This window comes from Vipera ursinii, assembly GCF_947247035.1.
Source record: "Vipera ursinii genome assembly, chromosome: 11".
In the NCBI taxonomy this organism is placed as follows: domain Eukaryota; kingdom Metazoa; phylum Chordata; class Lepidosauria; order Squamata; family Viperidae; genus Vipera; species Vipera ursinii.
This window is the reverse complement of record NC_139524.1, coordinates 9,933,108-9,952,591: the sequence shown is the minus strand read 5'-3', so window position 1 is coordinate 9,952,591 and position 19,484 is coordinate 9,933,108. Positions and strand designations below refer to the sequence as shown.

General features: G+C 39.9%; 1 protein-coding gene across 1 annotated transcript in view; it reads right to left on the bottom strand.

The window, feature by feature from the left end:
- The window catches only part of AGBL1 (AGBL carboxypeptidase 1), a gene marked incomplete at both ends in the record, with an annotated part of 348,471 nt that overhangs the window by 322,008 nt on the left and 6,979 nt on the right, over nt 1–19,484 (bottom strand). The window contains 3 exons of the mRNA XM_083371322.1: nt 3,381–3,512; nt 6,405–6,551; nt 8,230–8,293. Coding sequence (XP_083227448.1) covers nt 3,381–3,512; nt 6,405–6,551; nt 8,230–8,293 — 343 coding nt within the window. The remainder of the gene's footprint in view (nt 1–3,380; nt 3,513–6,404; nt 6,552–8,229; nt 8,294–19,484) is intronic.

Below are 19,484 nucleotides of genomic sequence, written 5' to 3'. Positions count from 1 at the left end.
TGACAGATAGAGTGTCAACTAATTCACAGTCTGTCAAAGATTTTAACACCGAGCAATACATCCAGCTCAACAGACAGAATCATGGGGGGGGGGTCTCAGAGCTGAAAGAGACCATTTAGGCTGGAGCACTTGCTCAACGAAGGAATCAAATTAGAGCATTCTAGACAGATAGTTGTCTAATTTCCACTTGAAGAGATCCAATGAATGGGAACCTACCACTTCTTTGGATAATTGGTTCCACTCTTGAATTGCTCTGGCTGTCAAGGTTTCCCCTCGCCAGCATTCAATAGGCATGTTCCTCTAACTTGAATCTATTATTCTGTGTCATGCTCTCTGGAGCAAAGGAGAACACTTCTTTCTGCGTGACATCCTTTCAGGTAGTTAAAAAAAATGTTTACAGGCCCTTTGTAATCATCTTTTCTTAAAGTTAAATGCACCTTAAATATATGTAAAGTCTCTAATGCTGGGAAAGGTGGAAGGAAAGAGAAGAAGACGAAGATCAACAGCCATACAAGGTTTAGACTTGATGAAGCTGTAAACTGGAGGTCTCTTGTAAGAAAGTTATACCCGAAAGTACATACTAAAACAGGACCTTGGATCTCCACAAAAAAACTAAAACATATACACGTCTTTTAATTATTTAATAGTAAAATATTTAAAGTGAAAAGTACAAATTGTTTTCAAGTAAATGCATTTATTGATTAATTCCTTATTACTTGGCTGGCTCGACCTCATAGATCATAATACAGATACCCTGGCAACAACACTTATGCCTATTTTTTAAAATAATTTTAAGGCACATTAATATATACAAAATGCTGACAAATATAAATAATTATCAGGATCACTTTTATTAATATAACTAATAATGAACTTATTTTTCTGATGTTTACTACTTCAGAAAACTGATATTCTGAAATTTCATGGACCCCTGTGGATTGCAAGGCCCTAAACTGTAGCTTGTTTAGCTTACACCTAAACCCCATAATGATTAGCAGCAAGGTGGATGGATTCAGTTACAGTGGCACTATTGGAAGACCAGAAAGAAGAGGTTAGGGATATAACATCACGGAGAAAATCTATGGTTCGTTAAGAGTCAACAACAACTTGATGACACATGATCAATCAACCAAAATACCCAACCCTTTTAATATCTCATTATAGGACTTGGGTTTAGTCTTCTGATCACATTTTCTTTGTCCTTCTTTGAACTTTCTTCCATGTATCTAAATCTTTCTTAAATTGTGGTGCCCAGGTGAGGTTTGACCAAAGACGGCAAATGTGGAATTATACTTCATTTTAGAAATTATATTTCTGTTAATACAGTACAGATGTCTCTTCCCAATGGTAAATCAATTCTTCTTATGTGTTATCTCCCTTCTGTTTAAAAATGGAATGAAATTCAAAACTCTTTCTGGGGTGGAAGGTAACATTGGATTCTTGCCAATGTTAACTGTCACTCAGTTCACCTTCTGTAAGTATAGGCTACATGTTATTTTTAGGGGGAGCTGGGAGGATGACCAAAAAGCACCGATGATAATAACAGCATGAATGACAGCTGTCTGTTCAACGTTGGTAGAGAGGACAATAAGATCTTAGCACATTTCCAGAATAACAGGATTGCTATCCATGCGGCACACAAGACTTTCCTTGTGAATCTTCCCCATTCAACATTAAATCTGTAGTAACCGCCACCGCCTGTCCTGAGTAACTAGCTCATCACTCTGCCCCTGCCTTTGAAATACTAGTTTCTCTTCCTCTGGCAAGCCACAAGGAAAGAGTGAATGTGAAAGGCACGGGGAATAAACACAGCTAAATCAAGATGCCTTTTAACTGTCTTCTCTGTTACACGCACCCTTTCAAACACTGCTTATCTCAAAGAGAATGACAGGGCAAGTTGGCTGCCTGCCCAGGAAGGCCTGGAGTGAGAGAAGACCACTGAGGTCTCGCATGCTCACACACAGAACTTACAAGGCCAGCAGCCAGTAGCACTAAATCTTCAAGGGGAAGATCTAAAATGCTAAGCATGTCACATTGGGCCAAACCGCTGCTGGTACAGTTAGAAGTCTCCACAGGGGAAGTGACAACGAGGTCAGAGAAGGTGAACCAAAATAAATAAATAAATAAATAAATAAATAAATAAATAAATAAATAAATAAATAAATAAATAAATAAATAAATAATTGAGAGCAGTTGGAAAAGACCAGACTGCACTTCAAATTGCCAGAGGTCCTCCAGCAGACGTGCAGTGCAATATTCAGGGCTGAGCCTGATTGGCTGCAGAGAGAAACATCATGCATCAGAACAATAGAGTTGGAGAGGATCCTGGAGGTCTTCTAATCCAACAACCTGCTCAGGGAGGAGACTCTTTACCATGGGCAGGCCACCTTGGCTCTTTGATGACTCATGGACTTCAACTCCCAGAATTTCTGAGCCAGCCATGCTGAGGGGAAAGGGAGAGGTTTCCAAGCTGAGCCATGCTGGCTCAGGAATTCCAGGAGTTGAAGTCCACGAGTCATAAAAAGAGCCAAGGTTGCCTACCCCTGGTCTATACCTTGTCAGACAAATGGCTGTCCAATCTCTTCTTGAAAACTTCCTGTGTTGAAGCACCTACAACCTCTGAAGGCAAATCATTCCACTGATTGTTCTCACCATCAGGATTTTTTTCCCCTTCGTTCTAGGTTGATCTCTCTGTAAAAAGCTTCCATCTGTTACTTCTTGTCCTGCCTTTAGGTGCGCTGGAGAATAGGTTGACTCCCTCTTCTTTGTGGCAGTCCCTCAAGTCACCCCTAGTACTTGTCTTCACTAGACTAGACATACCTAGGTTCCTGTAACTGTTTGCAGTTTAACCTCCAGTCCCCTAATCATCTTTGTTGTTCTTTTCTGCACTCTTTCTAGAGTCTCAACATCTTTTTTGTATTGTGGTGACCAAAAGCTGGATGTAGTATTCCAAGTGTGGTCTTACTGAGGCATTATAAAGCAGTACTAACACTTCACATGATCTTGGTTCTATCCCTCTATTCATGTAGCCTAGGATTGCAATGGCTTTTTGGCAGCTACACCACACTGGAGAAAGAGGCGAAGGAAGCAACGTTCCTGCCAGGATACTCCTAGTGTCCGCAAAGTTCCATATCCATTTTTTTAAAAAAAATAATCTAGCTTGAATGATGGAGACAACTTCAACCTTTTGTTGGATGGACCTTCTGGAACTTGATCTTGACCAAATATTTGGTTGGAGTGCCCGTGATAGGTTTTCAGTATTCCAAACAATCCCAGTACCCCATGAAAACTGACCACTGAATTCTGACGATCAAAATATGCTTTCCACCAAACTCTGAAGTTCAGTGACCAGAATGGAAGCGCTCATATGCAGTACTCACTGTTGGAAGCGTATATCTGCAGAGCCCAGAGACAATGGGTGAGATTCCCATGGTGGTTAAGATTTTTTCGTGCCAAGCTGAGAGTAACATCAATTGCCTCCAGGCGTTGTGCTTTTAGTCCAAACTTCTTATCTAGAGAAAAGGGGAAAATAAATATTAAGTAAGAGACCTTCTATTGATGATAGACATAATAGCTGTCTTGGTTATGGGGGTTATTCATCCTTTTACAGCTCCACCTGGAGTTTTTGTGTGCTTTGGTTCCCCTACTGACTTCAGCGACACTAATTGGTGCGGTTTAGAATTTCCAAGCAAAACGCTTCCTGCCAATGCATCCAAGCTCATGCGGTTTTGTTCCAGTTTTCTAAAAACCCAAGTTACATTATGCACGTTGAAGATAGCCACCTTCTTGCCACATCATCTTTTAAAGGACCCAGCATGTCAGCGAGTTTGAAAGTCAGCCTGAGATTTTAACCCCGTACATGTTATATTGAGGAATAAGCGTCACTGAACTCGGTGGAACTTAAGTTTTGAACAGGGGTGAGTTTGATCAGGTTCAGAGGGCAGTTTTCCTAATCAGGAACAAACAGTGGGAAGGGAACTGCAATGTCTTTCTGTTTTGATCTGAAGCCTCAACAAATCCTGTACACTGTTTATTTATTTAATTTATTAAAAATTCCGTACTGTCCATCTCCCCTAAAAGGTGACTCTGGGCAGCTTACAAATTATCAAAACAGGTGAAAAATAATTAAAAGGTTAAAATGAGCCAACATTAAATTATTATTAAAAACTGCACTAAACTGCCTACAAAAGCCAAGAGACAGATGGGACAGAAATGAGATCTATCCCATCAGCCACCTCCAGCGTGGAAAGCCAGGCTTTGATATCCTTCCCAAATGCTGAAAGAGGCAGTTCTCATCTCTGCTGGAAGAAAGTTCCACAGGGACGGGGCCATCACAGAAAAGGCTCTTTGACGCTTATGAGATACTATGCTTATAAAACCACGGAGAGAGGCTGAAAAAGGCTGCTAAGGATCACGAAGGTGCATGAATGCACTTGTTTTAGGAAATCAACATGGGGATTAAAAAATAAAAATAAAAAACTTGAATCAAGATCCCAAAGCAGTGGGTTGGGGTATTCCCCTTTGTCGTCTCCTAGATTGCCTTGTTTCCCTGATGTTAAGGGGGAATTTCAGGAGTATATCCTTTTAGTTTGGCTGACACTACGTTCTTTCATGCAACATTAGGCAGTTCCATTCAAAACATCACAGTGGGTGAGCCTCTTTCTAGGTAATCTACTGCATAAGGACTGTGTCGTTCAATGGCTCAGTAAGTGATTTTGCTGCTTTGTTTTGCCAATAATAAACTAGCCGTTATATCTGGGGAATGTCATACACAGTGGGTAGCTGACATCTCTTCACAATGTTGGGCATAAAGCAGTGGTGGGATTCAAACATGTGAACAACCGGTTCTCTGCATGGATGCCACTTCCGGAAGTCCATTCTGGGCCTGGGCAACAAAAAATTAGCTACCGGTTCTGCCGAAGTGGTGCTAGCTGGCTGCATCCCACCACTGGCATAAAGGCATAGCTCGTGTTATAGCAGTAGAGTACTAATCCATTAAAAAGAGGCTCAATGGCTACATGTGGGGGGTTCAGATATAGCCTGTTTCAGATATTCCTTTTTCAACAACATCTGGGGACTGGGGAGAGAGGGACCTCTTTGCAGATAAATCAGGTGAAACAATTCTAGCCCATCTCGTGTCACCTCAATTTTGGTCTATTACAGGGGTCCTCAAACCTGTCCACTTTAAGACTTGTTGACTTCAACTCCCAGAATTCTCCAGCCAGAATGTGAATTCTGGGAGTTGAAATCCACAAGTCTTAAAGTGGACAAGTTTGAGGACCCCTGGTCTATTACAACTCACGATACATGAGGCTGTTTTTGAAGACCACCCAGAAAATTCAGGTGGTGTAACATGTAGTGGGCATATTTATGGGTATATCTAGTTTCATCCTTGTGATGCCCTAAGTGCAAGAGTTGCATTGCCTGTGTCACAGAGTCTTTTATACTCAAGTGAGTGGGCTCCAAAACCTTAGAGAGCCAACACAACCCCACCCAGTCTTTAGGCAGCACACCCACGAGGGTTCAAAGGCTACTTCTCACTGTTGACTATACTACTGTTCCCCTACTCTCCTATAACTTCTCTTCCTCCACTATTTCTGGAGAAAGGTAACTCTTCTATTTGCCTTAGGCTGCTTGAGGCTCTTTTAATTCCCCAAAGGAAGCCAACCCCCCTTCCCTACCACACCAACACCAGGATTCCAACACTAGCACACCCCACTGCTTCTTTGCTCAGCTTTTATAACAGGGTTCTTCAAACTTGGCCCATTTATGACTTGTGGACTTCAACTCCCAGAATTCCTCAGCCAGCGTGCCTGGCTGAGAAATTCTGGGAGTTGAAGTCCACAACTCATAAAAGGGCCAAGTTTGAAGAACCTTGTTTTATAGCCACCAGCTTCTGGGCTGGCTAGGAAGAGGTCTTAAAGAGACAGGGTACTAGTAGCCCAGGTGCTGGCTATTGGTTTTGCAGGCAAACTGCCTTTTCACAGCCAGGCTACTTCCAGGTGCAATTCAAAGTATTGGTTTGGCAGCTTTAAATTCCTACTGTATGTGGCTAGATGATTTGGAGACCACCTGCTACAATTGGAGACTGTCCATCCAGTAAGAGCTGGGAAGGCTTGTTAGATGTCCTTTCTCCAAGGGAATGAAAGAATCAAGCCTTCTCAAAGATAACTGCCCTCCAGTGACTCAATTGGCTCCCTGACAGCCAGAGTACTTCACCGTTGTTGATCCATGAAGACATGGCTCTTCAAGAAAGCATTTATAGACAATGTGGATTGATCTACCTCTGCTGGATGGCACAGTTGGATATGCTTGTAATTTAGATGATGATGATTAATGTTATTGTGGCTTGATGAAAGCCACTCTGAATCACTTGGGATTGAACAGCTCTCGTCAATAATTACCTTTACAACCAATTCTAACCAGCAAGCGCAAGAGAGGTAACAAGATGTCATAGTCCGGTACTGAAGTCTGTGCTGCATTCACCAAAGCCTGCAAAAGGGCTTCACTGCCCCCTTTGCTAATGGTGTACTGGACTCTCCTGTTTGTCCCTGAGGAAAGGAAAGGACAGTTATAAAAGTTATTCCAGATACTCAGTATGTTGATTCTAAGGAACTTAGGTTTACTTTGCACATTGATATATGGCAGGGGTCTTCAAACTTGGCCCTTTTATGACTTGTGGACTTCAACTCCCAGAATTCCTCAGCCAGCATGCCTGATATATGGGATTTATTTTTTCCTCATCCAGTGGAATGTGCCATCTGGTAAAAACGGTCTCCAATGCAAGAATTGTCTAATCTTCTTGTCCTCCAGATGACTTTGACTTTGGTTACCACAATGGATTCGGGCTTGTTACCTGGGAATTCTAGAAATTGAAATACAAGAATTCCTGACATAGCAGGATAGGCAGAGCTGATTGATTCCAGAGGAGAAGATACAGCGGTGCTCAGAAACTTTTGTTTTGTTTTGGTGATGCCTTCAAGTCAGCTTCTGACTCCTGACGACTATCTGGACAAGTCCCTGACGTTTTCTTGGCTTTTAGAAGCCATTCCTAAGGGTAAGAGAGAATGACTAGCCTAAGATCACCCAGATGGCTTCTTGCCTAGGGGAGGGTTGGCAGACTAGAACTCATAGACTTGTTAGTTCTAGCCTGGTGCCTTTAACCCAGTGGTCTTCAAACTTGGCCCTTGTATGACTTGTGGACTTCAATCAGGCATGCCTGGCTGAGGAATTTGGGGAGTTGAAGTCCACAAGTCATAAAAGGGCCAAGTTTGAAGACCCCTGCTTTAACCACTACACCAAACAGCTCAAAAGCTTAGATCATTCCAAAAGCCAAGGAAGGTGATCCAGTATTCTGCCAACCTAGGGGAAGGACATGTTTCAGTACATGAAGGGTTGGGGGCTGTGATCAGAGTGGAAAAAATAACTGGGTAAATAACTCCCTTTGCACAATTTTCCTTCATGCTCTCAACTGCATTCATCACCCTCGACAATTCTTTTCCAGCAGCTGCTTTTCTATTACAAAGCAAGCATCTAATTCAGATGTCTCCCTGCATCCATTTTAATTTGTGGATTAGACAAAATTTACAGAGGATAAAATTTCCTCTGTAAAATTAAATATGATAAATATGACAAAATAAAAACCCATAATCTTCTTCTGAGGATAGATGGAGGGAGGGAGGGGGAGAGAGAGAAAGAGAATAGGATGAAAATCCCGATCTATCTATATATCATCTATCTATCTATCTATCTATCTATCTATCTATCTATCTATCTATCTATCTATCGAAACTAACCAAAAAGAGAAGCAACCTAGAACTAAGGAGAAATTTTCTGACAGTCAGAACAATTAACCAGTGGAACAACCTGCCTCCAGAAGCTCTGAATGCTCCAACACTGGACATTTTTAAGAAGAGACTGGACAGCCTAAGCAGGGGGTTGGACTAGATGGCCTCCAAAGTCCCTTCCAACTTTATTATTATTATTATTAATATTATTATTATTATTATTATTATTATTATTATTATTATTATTATTATTATTATTATTATTATTTAATGTAAATAATCCATTTCATATCACAATATAAAAAGTGAGGGTAGAAAACTACTAATCCGTTGCCTAATATTATCCAATTGTAATTCTAGAGATTGGTACATCGGGATGTACTTTCTCATATAAGATTTCTCATCTTAAGACGTACAATAGAATATTCAGTTTTCCACCTACCAACAGAAAGAAGATTCGTGAGAATACTCAGGGTATTCAGAATCACGTCCTTGTCGTGGGAACTCTGCAATGTAAACACAAATCTTCATAAACATTATTTTGCTTTTACAATATATTGTATTCTTTTATAAAAAAAAAGGAATCTCACTCGTTAAAATGTCTTAGGCAATCTAGGGGTGTAATGGGCTTGACAGGAGCTCCAGAGAGAATAGACCAGTTGGATGTGTCTGAATAAACACAGGCTGCCTCAGCTTCCATTGTTCAAACATGTGATCACGGTGCAATTAGGGATCCTTGTTGCTCTAACATTTCAAAGCTGCTAGAGCAGGAGATCAAAGGTACAAAAACAAAAACACAACCCGAGGCACCTTTAAGAGGAATTTAAGACAAATGGATTTATGATAGCATAAGCTTTCAAGAAACCGAGTCTACTTGCTGGAGAAATGAGTTATTTTAAGTTAATAGATACAAACAAATGAGGTAAAAGGGGAATACACGGTAAGATAATGCCAATAATTGCATGAAGCATGGGTAAAATGATTACTTTGAATATACACAAAAGACCCTAGCGCTGGAGAATTAATAGTACTGACAAGAAAATTTTACAAACAACAATGACTAATGCATGCTAACAGTGTGATTTGTTTGGATTTGACTTATCTTGTCATATGAAACTAGCTATAGTGGTTTGTATCATTCAGCAAACACTCCAGAAAACTAAACAGTGTTATACCTGTAAGTATTTGGATGGGGATTATGTGTATGTGTGTGTATGTGTGTGTGTCTGTGTGTCTGTGTCTCTGTGTGTGTCTCTGTGTGTGTCTGTGTTTGTGTCTGTGTCTGTGTGTGTGTGTGTGTATGTATCCCACCTTTGTTATTTTTACAAATAACTCAAGGCAGTGAACATATCCAACACACCTTTATCCTCCTGTTTTCCCCTGTGAGGTAGAGTTGGGCTGAAAGAGAGTGATTGGCTCAAACTCAGCAAGCCAACTTTCATGGCTAAGGTGAGACTACAACTCCGCCTCTCCTGGTGATTGGCGCAAAGTCACCCAGTCGGCTTTTGTGCCTAAGGCAGGATTGAACTTGCAGTCTCCTGTCTCAAGGCAACAGGACTATTTTTTTCCCTTGAGGAAGAAGTTGCCTTTTCAAGAAAAAAAGCACCTTTGACACAACTATACACTGGATGACTGACAAGCTCCACAGTCACAGTCTCCTCATTTCTAGCCTGGTGCCTTAACCACCAGACCAAACTGGATCTGGAAAGATCAAAGCTGTAATGACATAGGCCACATCAAATCACTTCTGAATTAGGTCAAACAAACAAACAAACAAACAACCTCTGCATGAACGAAGTCGAATCTGACTTGAAACTGACTTTATTTTCTGCCTCCGTTTACAGCTTAGCCTTAGCATGCAGTATAAACCTAACCCATTTTGGCTTGTTCAGTAAAACAGGATAAATCACTGCATACATAGCACAATGTGTGAATCAGCAAATACGAGGGGGGGGAAACAGGGGAGTCTCAGAATTAACTTTGATGTTCCCCAAGAAAGATTGCGGATTAAGCATCTATTTATAATTAACACAAGTGCTGCTTTGCGTGCCATCCTGGGACTCCCAAATTAACTCTCCCAAGGCTGGTGTTAAATGCTAGGTGAAAAGTTGAACACAGCTTACATAAGGCCAGTTTGAAAGGCGGATCTGCCCATTTCTCTTGAGTAACATGCTTGAGCCTTGATAAACTAATCAGCAGCGTTGAAAAAAAATAAATAACCTTGTGTCGGCCACGGTTTTTGTTAACAGCCGGGCAACAGACAAACCGATTGGCACAAATAAGCAACTCTGTAAGGGGACTATAAATCAATTAAGATTTTATTGCTGACAACTAACCATGGCATCCATCTACCCAGAGAGAAAAAGGTTACATTACACCAGTAACTCCTAGACATACAAACTAATCTGCCCTCTGATTGCTTTGGGCAATTCATCATCAAAGGCCTCGTTCCAATCAACTTTAATCTTGGAAGAAAGGACATTTCAACTCCCCAATAATCCCCAAATAACAATATCTGCTCTTGAAGTCTCAAATCGCCCCAGAACCTTCCTTAAGCTGATCATCTTCTAGACCTGTGAATTTTAGTCCCCAGAGTTTCCTAAGCCAGAATGCCTATATCTGGGAATGCTAGAGTTCAACTCTACACATCTGGAATATACCAAGGCTGAGGACAGATGTTTTCTAGATGTAGTCACAGAGAAAACTGCCCTTCTTAGAGACCAATTTAAAGAATCTGAGGAAGAGAAAACTCCATCATCCTGTCAAGTCCCTACGCATCGCTCAGCCTCAAGAAATGTTCCCATTTCTGCTGCATTTGACAGTGGCTGGCTTCATTAAAGCATGACATTGAAAAATCTTTTGTGAATTGGTTCATGCTGAGCTGTAAACCATGGATTACAAACAATGACTGGGTTCATATCTCATTCACAGCCAAATCCAAAAACATACTAATCCTGTAGCTCAGCTTCCTAATTTTCTCCTTGATGGGTACTCTTAAAATCAAAGAAACTTGAAGCTAAGAGTCTTTGGCCCAACCCACTGCTGAATAGAAAAATCCAAATTAAAACATTCCTAGTTGATGGTATTTTCTTAAAAACATCCATTGAAGGACAGCTCACTACCTCTCTGGATAATAGTTGCACTGGCAAATAGCTTTTTAATTATTGGGTAATTTTCCTTAACATTCAACCAGGATCTGCCTTCCTTTAACAGAAGCCTTTGCATGCTTGTCGCTTTCTAGATGATTCCCCCTTACATATTTGAAAAATACCATCATATCAATCACTGTATGTAAGGCTAAATCAATATCTCCTCTTAAGACTTAGTTTCCAAACCCTTCATTATTCCCAGCTCCTGTTCCTCATGTCCAGCTTGACGTTCCTGTTAATTTAACCACCACAGGTTTCAAAACAATGTCAGAAATTCAATACTTCAACCGGACCATGTTTATGGTAAAATAAAAAGGGGGCATACAAGATGCTTGATTGTTGAAAAGGCAACACATAATTTCAACCTTCTGTCAGGAGGTGGAGTCACTGGGAGGGACAAATTGCAGAATACACGGTTTCTAAGCAAGCATTTGAAATTATACCTTCTTTCAACCCTTCTACATCATTGTCTTTGCCAATGTCACTGTTCTGATATGACTGACCCAGCAGCTTGTTCCAGCAGACTCAAATGTGTGTAGCAGACTGGAACATCCCAGATGTCAAAGACAGCTTTATTAGCACTGGATATAAAAGTCACAAAAGAGTCAAACAGCAAATATTAGGCAGAACTGTGGAGTCAGCGTCAAGGGCAGGAAATTGTTGTTACAAGAGAAAGTTTGGCAGCTTCAATGACATCCTGTACACTACATCCACTCCTTGGTAAGGGAGGGACGGAGGGAGGGAAGAAGGGAAGGAAGGAAGGAAGGAAGGAAGGACGGAAGGAAGGAAGGAAGGAAGGAAGGAAGGAAGGAAGGAAGGAAGGAGGGAGGGAGGGAGGGAGAGAGAGAGAGAGAGAGAGAGAGAGAGAATAAATCAGATCACATCTTCCATGTATCTTCTCTGTGCTTGGAGTGGCCATCACCAATAGCTGTGGTCACTAGTTCTTCAAATGCCTACTAACTAGACTCAGTAAGTTAACTGACAAAGGGCCAGTACACTGATTTACTTTTTTTCAGAAAACCCCTGGATTTTCACACGTCACTGCTCACAACCTTAAAACTATGTTTCAATAAAGACCCAGATCACACAGGACAGTATTAATATCAGGGATAGAGCCAGCCAGCATGATTTCACATGCAATGTTCCTCAAATGCATGAGGAACACTCTAAAAAAAAAGATGGATTAAATATAGAAAACTAGATCCACAGGTTGTTTCTTCAGAGAAAAGGAATTACTGAAAAGGCACTCTGGGAAGATGGGGAGAGAAAAAAATCCAATTGCATTGCAATTCTGTTGTAATGTTTCCTGATCTTTGGGAGAGGGTAAGCAATCTGGCATCAGGGACTGTTAAATAAATAGGTGAGTGGGCTAGGAAAAGAAAATAGCTGTCACTTTAGTCTTCAACAGGGAAAACTGGTGCAGAAAACCTGGGAAATAGTTGATCAAAATCAGAGGGCAGAGGGCAGCAAGCAGAGTGGATCGCTAACTGCCATCCAGCAAGTTCCCATCGAGAAGAAAGCTAACCTAAACTTAACAAAAAGCTGAAGTAACATGGAAAGGAATGTGTGGACAGACATTGCTGATAAACCATCACCAAGAACCAGCTGCATAAGTCTGTGTCGGAAAACCCTGTTGTCCCATCACCTGTCCTGTGTAGTTGTCTTCCCTGAACTCAGGCTAGGCTTGGCCAACCTAAGTGTGAGGTAGTATATAAAGAGAATGAATGGATGAATGAAAGAATGAATGGATGAATGTGTGTCTGGTTTTTTTTTATAAAAAAAAAGTTTGAATCCATAAAGCTTGATTGGTGCTGGATGTCAGTGTGTGTTGTTGTTTGTGGCATGAGATTAGGCTGCCTCCCCACAAATAAGTTATGTGTCCACTCTCTACAACAGGGGTCTTCAAACCTGGCCCTTTTATGACTTGTGGACTTCAACTCCCAGAATTCCTCAGCCAGGGTGCCTGGCTGAAGAATGATGGGAGTTGAAGTCCACATGTCATAAAAGGGCCAAGTTTGAAGACTCCTGCTCTACAATGTCAGCAAGGCACAAGTTGTTAACCTGTTTGTATGGGATAGCAAAATCTGTCTCCTGAAGCTCCGTTCCCACGTAACACCCTTTATTTCTTTATTGTAGGCCTTGTCAATAAATATTATATTTGATGAGTGTTTATCTTCCCTGCAGGAATATCTAGTAGGCAGTAAGAATAATGGCTCTTTTAAGGCTAACGAGTGAGTGGGAGACAGAATCAGAGTGAGAAGAAAAAAAACAGATTCCTCTGCATTATTGGTACAAATTAAACGAAATAAACCGTTGGATTTTTAAAACATTGTTAGAAAATCACTGTAAGCATGCAGAAATGGCAAAATTGGATTTTACTGGATGAATAATGTTTCCAGAACTTTACGTTGTATTAGATTTTACTATTAAAATCAAAATTCTTAACAAAATTCTGTAAAATAATAATGAGAATTCCTAACTGACCTTTGGTGGTCTTGAAAAGCTAAGCAGTCAGATTAAGATGGACTAAGAACCTATACCATTTCTTCTCTGAAATGGTATAGGGTCTCCTGCTTGGGGGCGGGGGGGTAGACTAGAAGACCTCCAAGATCCCTTCCAGCTCTATTCCGATTCTTGTTCTTCTTAAGATAGATTTTGGATAAACAATCATCAGAAAATCCCAGGGCTGTAGCCTAGAATGGAATGCACCCCCACTTAAAAAAAATCACAAAAATTGCAATAGTAACTGCAATAAAACCTATACTGTTGCCATAAATAAATAAATAAATAAATAAATAAATAAATAAATAAATAAATAAATAAATAAATAAATCTCAACCCCAAACCTAATATAAATATACCTATAATGACAGAGAAAGGAGGTGTGATAGTAAAATGTTACTATTATAAGAAACAAATGCCACTTGCAGAAAGCTCAATAAAAATCTAAAAGCTCATTTTTTTCTTTGTTTTTAATTCATCAAGATAAAATTATTCCCTTTGCAGCCCTTCCATAATGTTTCAGCTAATTTACAAATCCATAATGCGTGAATATATATCGTCTTTCTTCATTATGACATTTCCAAGAATTAGCACTCTTTAAACCCTATTATTTTACATAATTCTTACAGTATTACATAGTAGCAAAACATTGTTTTAAAACAGTTTGCCTGAAGATTAGCACATCCTGAAACATTATTTCTCTATAACTGTATTGTCTCATTATTAAAGATGTAATTAATGATGTTAAGTCTTGCTCCTCTCTAATCACATTGTTTGTACTCCTCATGATACTAGTCATATTTTATAGGGTTTTGATAACAGATGTTTCTCATCTCCAATTAATACATAAACTTTCAAAAGAACATTCTCAAAGTAATTAAAATTGGATGCTGACAATAACAGAATACATTTTTGAGGTGTTGTTTTCTACCAGCCATCCAAACCAGTTTAAATCAACTACAACTATGTATATTTGAACCTTTCCAAACTCCCTGATCCAACAATCACATCAAAAACTGTATCACAAACCCAGATGGGACAACTCACCCTTGGCCAACCTGCTGTGGCCAATTCATCACTGCCAATTTGCCACAGCTAACTCATCACATCCAACTCATACAGCCAATTTGCCACAGGACAACTTGCGATAACTCACCACGGAACGATTCAATTTAATTATTATTTAAAATAATTCTAAAAATGTTCTAATTTTTGTCATTCACATTTCATTTTTGTCCATCCTTTGGCATCCTTTCTTTTAATGACTACATTCCACCATTTCTTCGATTTTAGTGTAACTCTTGTTCCGTGGCAAATTTCCCATGGCAAGTTGGCCGTGGCGAGTTGGCTGCAATGACGTTGCCATCACTGAAGTTCTCAGCCAACCAATGCCTTTCTCAAACACAGCTATTGCTCTAATAGGACTGTGATGAAATGTATTTTAATTTTTCTACATTCATTTTCTTTGAAGCCATTCTGTCCACGTTTCCTAATCAGACAATCTAATAAGAGGAATTGTATACCTGGGATTTAAAAGAAGCATGGGAAATCTTCTTTTAAATTAATGGAGAAAGGATGCAGAATGAAAAGCAGAGCATTCACACATATTTAGATATGAGGATACATGTAAATAACCTTCCTTACATTGCTTAGTCCTCTCTCTCCAATACTCAGGAAATCTTCACAGTTTCTTGGGCTTCCACTAAATTCTAACAGAAGCTGTCAGGAAGATATTCCAGCCAAAGGACTTTTCAAGACTGAGAAGTCAGGGAGCTGCAGAACACTGAATGGAAGATTCAGCAATGAAAGAGGCTTAAGGAACGTATAAATGCTCTACTTCATAATTTAATAAGTGCAGGAACACAACTTTCCACCCAGAAGAATTTCACCAAAGTTCTATTCTCCTGTAGAAGAAATATTGAAAGACATTTTCTTTCATTAAGCTGAATGAGAACTGGTACAAAAGGAACAATGAATTATTGAGCATCACACTAGAAATAAATTATTTCTACATCCATACCAGCATCCTAGGCTAGTCTTTAAATGTAAGCAGAATCAAACTTGATGAGGACCTGGCTGGGAAACAATCAGGAAAACTAATTCAAACCAAAAACATCCTCCAAAAAAAAGGCAAAACATTTTGTTATTTTTGCCAAAAACACAACACGAAATCCTTACCGCATTGGTCTCAAAAGTGATTAATGTCATCAGGATTTTTTCATTTAATTACTGATTGTTTTTTTTCTTCTCGATCTAGATCACAATCTTAAAATTGCCTGAAGAGAATAGCTCTTCAGATATGTAGTAATTTCCATTTCCAAATTGGAGCTTCTAAATTATCATGCATCCTTTTCTACTGATTAGTCTAAAGAAATGAAAGGCCATTTTTCTCTTCAAGCAATGTCCCTGTCAACCTATCCGATCTCTTTAGGCATTTGCAAAAGTAGGCCAGATCAAGGCAAGGGGCCATATTTAAAAGTGGTGAAAGATGGCTCTGGAAAGCTGCTCCAGACATATTAAGTAACAGGTTTAATCCAGCACGAAAACATGTTCACAGCTGAAGAGGATCATATAACCCTCAGACTGTACATTGTTCACCTAAAGAGACATTTCTAGAATATGATTCATGATTGGCAAGGCTTTTGTTTTTCCCCCTTGACCCACTTGATCTACAAAAGACCATTTCACACATTACCAAATGTCAATACTGATTGATACCCCTATTTCACTCACCCATCCCATAACTGGGCTATCCAAAAAGACGGCTGCATGCACTTCTGTAGGAATTTTGGCAGGTTGGAAGGAGTTTCAGAGGTAGCAATGGCAGAGCTTTTGTGAAAGTTTTCAGAGTTTGTCATAAATGCTTCGTTCAGGGGGAAAAGAAAGAAAGCTGGAGGCAGGTTTAATAAAGGAGAATATACAGTATGTAGCTCAGGGTTGAAATGAGGGGTCCTTTGTGCTCTCTGAACTTGGTTGTTTTCTTGAGGGCATTTCATTACCCAAATTAGGTAAAATCATCAACATGATGATGTTACCTAGTTTGGGTAATGAAACCTCTGCAAGAAAACAACCAAGCTCAGAGAGCACCCAGGACCCCATAGTCTGTTCTTCCTTCCTTCCTTCCTTCCTTCCTTCCTTCCTTCCTTCCTTCCTTCCTTCCTTCCTTCCTTCCTTCCTTCCTTCCTTCCTTTCTCCCCTCCCCTCCCTCAATTCCACTCCCTTCTAGCACTGATGATGTTACCTAGTTTGGTTAACGTAACGTCTATAAGAAAACCACCAAGCACAGAGAGCACCAAGGATCCCGGTTTGATGTTCCTGTTCAGTTGACTGCTTCCCATCCTCTACTGCAATTGTGTCTATAATCAAGCTTTAAACATTTAAATAAATGCATCTTTTCCCCGATTTAGCTCTGCCACTTTTCTCTCACATATTTTAGCTAGGAAGTGCTTGAGAAGGGTAACTAGCTTCTTTCCTCTATAAAGGGCTATTTGAATACTGATGGTGTTTACTTTCTACGCTAAATACTGCATCTACGCAAAATCCAAAATTCATCATGTGGTAGATGAAGCTATATCAGGGGTGGGTATATTTTGGGCGTGGGGGATTTACCACGAGAGCTGCAAAATCTCCAAGGCTCTAGTGCAAAATAGTAGTTCAGATGGAAAAGTAAGAAAAAAAACTTAGAAAAAAAACATGCCTGAGCATATGCTTCCATGGGGAATCAGGCCATGAGCATCACCAATGAATTCACTATCCTTCCATATTAAATCCTCTCCTGCATCAAACCTCCAAAGCTTTCTTCATTTCAACAGCCTAGTTTTGGAAAAAAGAAATGGAAAAGACGTTGATTTCTTATTTTCATTGTTAATCAAAAATCTTTGCAGGGGTAAAAAAAAAAGGTCGATAAATCTACCAGAAGAAGTGTGGCTCAATCTTCTTCCTACTTAGCAGTATATCTTATGACTATTCTATGCCATTTTAATCCACAAAACAGGCAGGTGGCATTAAAGAACTCTTCAACTGGTGTTTCTTGGTTTAAATGGATTGGCCACCCAACTCTAGTCAATTTTTGTGTAATCAGTTGAAAAATCAAAAGGACCTTCTAGATACTGTTTCATCTAGTCTTTTTAGCATGGTAAACATGTTAAGCCAGATGATAACCTGGTTTGCTTAGTTTGCAGATATACTTTCATATAAAACTCATACAGTGTGATTTACAAACAATTCTTTATGTTTAGTGCCTTGGCCAAACTCAGATAACTGCAGATATTCCAATGAGCCATAATGAGCAGGGAGCTAGACCTCCAAGGTCCCTTCCAGGTCTATTCTGATTCTGAAAAATTCTGAATCAGAGAGTTTTAGTTTATTTACTTATTTGGCCTATTCTATGTTCTAGTCTAAAGGGACGCGGTGGCTCAGTGGGTTAGGACGCTGAGCTTGTCGATCAGAAGGTCGGTAGTTTGGCAAGTCAAATCCCGAGTGCTGCGTAGCAGAGTGAGCACCTGTTACTCGTCCCAGCTTCTGCCAACCTAGCAGTTCGAAAGCACGTAAAAATGCAAGCAGAAAAATAGGGACCACTACGGTGGGAAGGTAACAGCGTTCCGTGCGCCTTTGGCGTCTAGTCATGCCGGCCACATGACCACGGAGACGTCCTCGGACAAGCGCTGGCTCTTTGGCTTTGAAACGGAGAAGAGCACCGGCCCCTAGAGTCGGAAACGACTAGCACGCATGTGCGGGAGAACCTTTACCTTTACCTTTTTTATGTTCTAGTCTATGTTCTGTGTTCTAATATCAACATATAAAATGGTGAGTTCCATCCTTGGTTTTTAAAAAAGATACACATTGCAGTATATCATCTCCTTGGTATGCTATTTGTCCCAGCAGTTAGGCTGTATTAATTTCAAAGTTTCTATATCCATTCTCCTAAACGGAATGCTCTTTTTTTCCAACCTCACTACGGGATGTGGGGTCTTTAACAATAAGGAATTGGAACAAATTAGTGTCTTCATGCAAACTCCATGCAACAATCTCTGAATTGCTTTGTGCTATTTCTTTGTTTCTCTTCCCCCCTCCCCACTCCTTCCATCCAATCCTAATGCATTTCTAATCACACATTTTATTATGCAGAACTTGTCATAAAACACATTACTGTGTAACCTTAAAAGGGCTCTCATCACAGAGAAATAGTGAAAGCATGGAGGAAACCTGAAAGAAATCAAAGCACCTATCCCTTCGTAAGTGCCTCCCCCCCCCCGTTTATGACTTATATATTCCTTCAAAAAGAAGAAATCTAATCTTCTCTCTGGGGCAAACCTTTTATTTCATAATGGGTTGCTTATCAGATACTTCACTTTAAAATTTGCTCTTATTGTTCATTTGCTCTCTTCTACTTTTTTTACCGTGGTTAAGGTAGTTGTATCTTTACATGGACCTCATTTTTACTGAGGCCTTGTTCTTCTGCTATCTAGCCTTTTTTTTTCCTCACCCAGAGGCTGTTAACCAGGATTTTTCAACGTCATTTGGTGCAGCAAATTATTTTTATAGATCATTCCAAAAGCCAACCCTTTGTTACCATGTTTTTATTTCAATGATTTCAGAACTGTGACTCCATTAAAACAGCTTTGCAAGTTCACATTATAGAGTTTCCCACTGGAGAAAGCAGCTTCAAAATGTTCAACGAAAAAAAAAACAGCTAAGAATTAAGCTTGATTAATCTCATTAGTGAATGTTATAAAAAAAAAGATAACGAAAGGCCTACAATGTGTTAAAAGTTTAAAGAGCCACTGCATAACTGCGTATTGGAAGTCAATCCTTTTTGGAACTGAATGTCAAATTCACCCGTTCTTAATATGGAGACAAAGGACAAAGGAAATTACTTTATGTCAAGTCAGACTGCTCCATTTAAGATAGACATGCATGGCTATAGACTTCTGGATTGTTCCCAAAGCTTTTCCAAACTTTTCATCAAATACTAAATTTTAATATGATGGAGTAGGACATGTAATGTAGAAGAAGGACAGGCAGAACTGGGGGCAGAGTCAAAAAA